The sequence below is a fragment of the Oxyura jamaicensis genome, chromosome 21, assembly GCF_011077185.1.
Source record: "Oxyura jamaicensis isolate SHBP4307 breed ruddy duck chromosome 21, BPBGC_Ojam_1.0, whole genome shotgun sequence".
Classification (NCBI taxonomy): domain Eukaryota; kingdom Metazoa; phylum Chordata; class Aves; order Anseriformes; family Anatidae; genus Oxyura; species Oxyura jamaicensis.
Window position 1 is genome coordinate 3,596,737 of NC_048913.1, and position 2,279 is coordinate 3,599,015.

General features: G+C 59.9%; 1 protein-coding gene across 2 annotated transcripts; it reads left to right on the top strand.

The window, feature by feature from the left end:
- Positions 1 to 205: 205 nt before the first annotated feature.
- On the top strand, positions 206 to 1,932 carry HES4 (hes family bHLH transcription factor 4). 2 transcript variants are annotated; one of them, XM_035344835.1, is made up of 4 exons: positions 206 to 463; positions 556 to 651; positions 743 to 830; positions 960 to 1,932. In XM_035344835.1, exons 1-4 carry the CDS (start codon positions 287 to 289, stop codon positions 1,550 to 1,552), a joined length of 954 nt encoding a protein of 317 aa, XP_035200726.1. In that variant the 5' UTR covers positions 206 to 286; the 3' UTR covers positions 1,553 to 1,932. The 2 variants fall into 2 exon arrangements, with proteins under 2 accessions (XP_035200726.1, XP_035200727.1); XM_035344836.1 differs by having other exon boundaries at positions 206 to 397.
- Positions 1,933 to 2,279: the final 347 nt, after the last annotated feature.

The following is a 2,279-nucleotide window of genomic DNA, read 5'->3' on the forward strand; positions in this document are numbered from 1 at the left end:
GGGGGGGGGCGGGCGGGCCGCGCGCGCGCGTGACGCCCCGGCCCGCCAATCGCAGCGCGGGCTGCGAGGCGGCGGAAGGGGGGGCGGGAGGGGGAGGGGGGGGGAGGCCATCCGCGCTGCCATTGGCCGGCGGCGCTGTGGGAACGGCCGCGGCGGCGGTTTCCCACGAATGGGGAGCGGGCGGCGGGTATAAAAGGCAGGGGGGGGAGCCGGCCGCCGCCACTCCCGGCCCTGCTGCCGCCGCCGCCGGAGCTCCGCGGTGCCGCCGCTGCCGCTCCCCAGCGCCATGCCCGCAGACACGGGCCCGGAGAAGCCCACCGCCTCGCCCATCGCCGGGGCGCCGGCCACCGCTAGCCACACGCCGGACAAGCCCCGGAGCGCCAGCGAGCACCGCAAGGTAAATGGCGGGGCCCGGCCGGCGCGCAGCGGCGGTGGATGGCGGCGAGCAGGCGGCCGTGCTGAGGTCGGTGCATGGGGAGGGGGGAATTAAATCAAAAATTAATTAATCTGGGGGGTGGGGAAGAGCTGAGTGGCTAACCGAGGCTCTCCCCGCAGTCCTCCAAGCCCATCATGGAGAAGCGGCGCCGGGCGCGCATCAACGAGAGCCTGGGGCAGCTGAAGACGCTCATCCTGGACGCGCTGAAAAAAGACGTGAGTTGGGGCTTTTTGGGGTGGAAATATAAAATTAAAGGGGTTTGGGGGTGAGGAAGACATAGGGCTGACCGCCGCTGTCGTTCTGCAGAGCTCGCGGCACTCCAAGCTGGAGAAGGCGGACATCCTGGAGATGACGGTGAAGCACCTGCGGAACCTGCAGCGGGCGCAGATGACGGGTAAGCACGAAACCCGGCATCCTCCGATCCTTTTTTAGGGAGAAAAAAAAACCTTTTTAGTCTTCTTTCGGGGGGCTGGGTGGCTGCTCTCAGCCTGCAGCCGCTCACCCGCCACCCTTCGCTTTGCAGCGGCGCTCAGCGCCGACCCCACGGTGCTGGGCAAATACCGGGCTGGCTTCAACGAGTGCATGAACGAGGTGACCAGGTTCCTCTCCACCTGCGAGGGGGTCAACGCCGACGTCCGTACCCGCCTGCTCGGCCACCTCTCGGCTTGCCTGGGGCAGATCGTGGCCATGAACTACCCGCCGCCGCCTCCTCCGCCGCCCGCCGGGCAGCCGGCGCATCTGGCACAGCCGCTGCACGTCCAGCTGCCGCCCGCCGCCGGAGCCGTGCCCGTGCCCTGCAAGATGAACCCCGCCGAAGCCTTGTCCCCCAAGGTTTATGGGGGTTTCCAGCTCGTCCCGGCCACCGACGGCCAATTCGCCTTCCTCATCCCCAACCCAGCCTTCCCGCCCGGCTCCGGACCGGTGATCCCCCTCTACGCTAACGCCAACGTCCCCGTGTCTGCAGGAGGAGGAGGAGGAGGATCTGGGAATGCATCCGCCACCCCGTCGGCGTCCCCGGTGCAGGGCTTGACATCATTTGGGGGCAGCATTGTGCCGGCGTCCCAGGCGGGGAGCCCGGTCGCAGAGCGCAGCGAATCCGTCTGGAGGCCTTGGTGACTTGCCCAGAGCAAAAAGGCACGAAACTCTGCTTGGCTCCGTTGTATGGAGCCCTGTTATGGTTGGGTTTTTCTTTTTTCAAAAAAAAAAAAAGGAATGGAGGATTTTAAAAAAAAAAAAAGGACCTCGATATGAACGTGCTATTTATTATTTTCAGAGGTTGGGATCTCGACTTGTATTTTTACTCCTTTGAAATGCCTTTATTTGAGATACTTTTTTTAAGAAAAAGAAATAAATGAGAAATAGTTTTGTAACAAATATTCAAAAAGTATAATGCCAAAGTTGTTTGTATCCCGTTTGTCTGTGTGTGTGTTGCGTGCCTGTGTTGGAGACTTCCAAAAAAAAAAAAATGCAGGTGTTTAAATAAACTCTTTGAAATAGATTTTTTTTTTCTTCTTTTCATTTAGCAGGGACAAAGCTAATCGGGGGGGGGGGGGAAGTAGGGGCAAACTTTATGGCCCTAAGTGAGGCTGTTGGAAGGGATTCCTGCAACATAGAGGGGAGGCAATGGGGGTGGGGGTCTGGTGAAATAGCACCGAGAGCTTTGCAGGGCCCTGTTCCCGCTCAAAAAAAAATAAATCCTAAAAGTCTGCCCCTGGAACCTGAGCAATGCACGACCCCAATACCGCTTACTGAAATAACTCCGCTTTTAGGATTTGCTGCTGTTAGGATTTTCCCCCCGTTACCTCTTTTTAGGGATTGGGGGGTGCGCAAAAGTTACTATCTC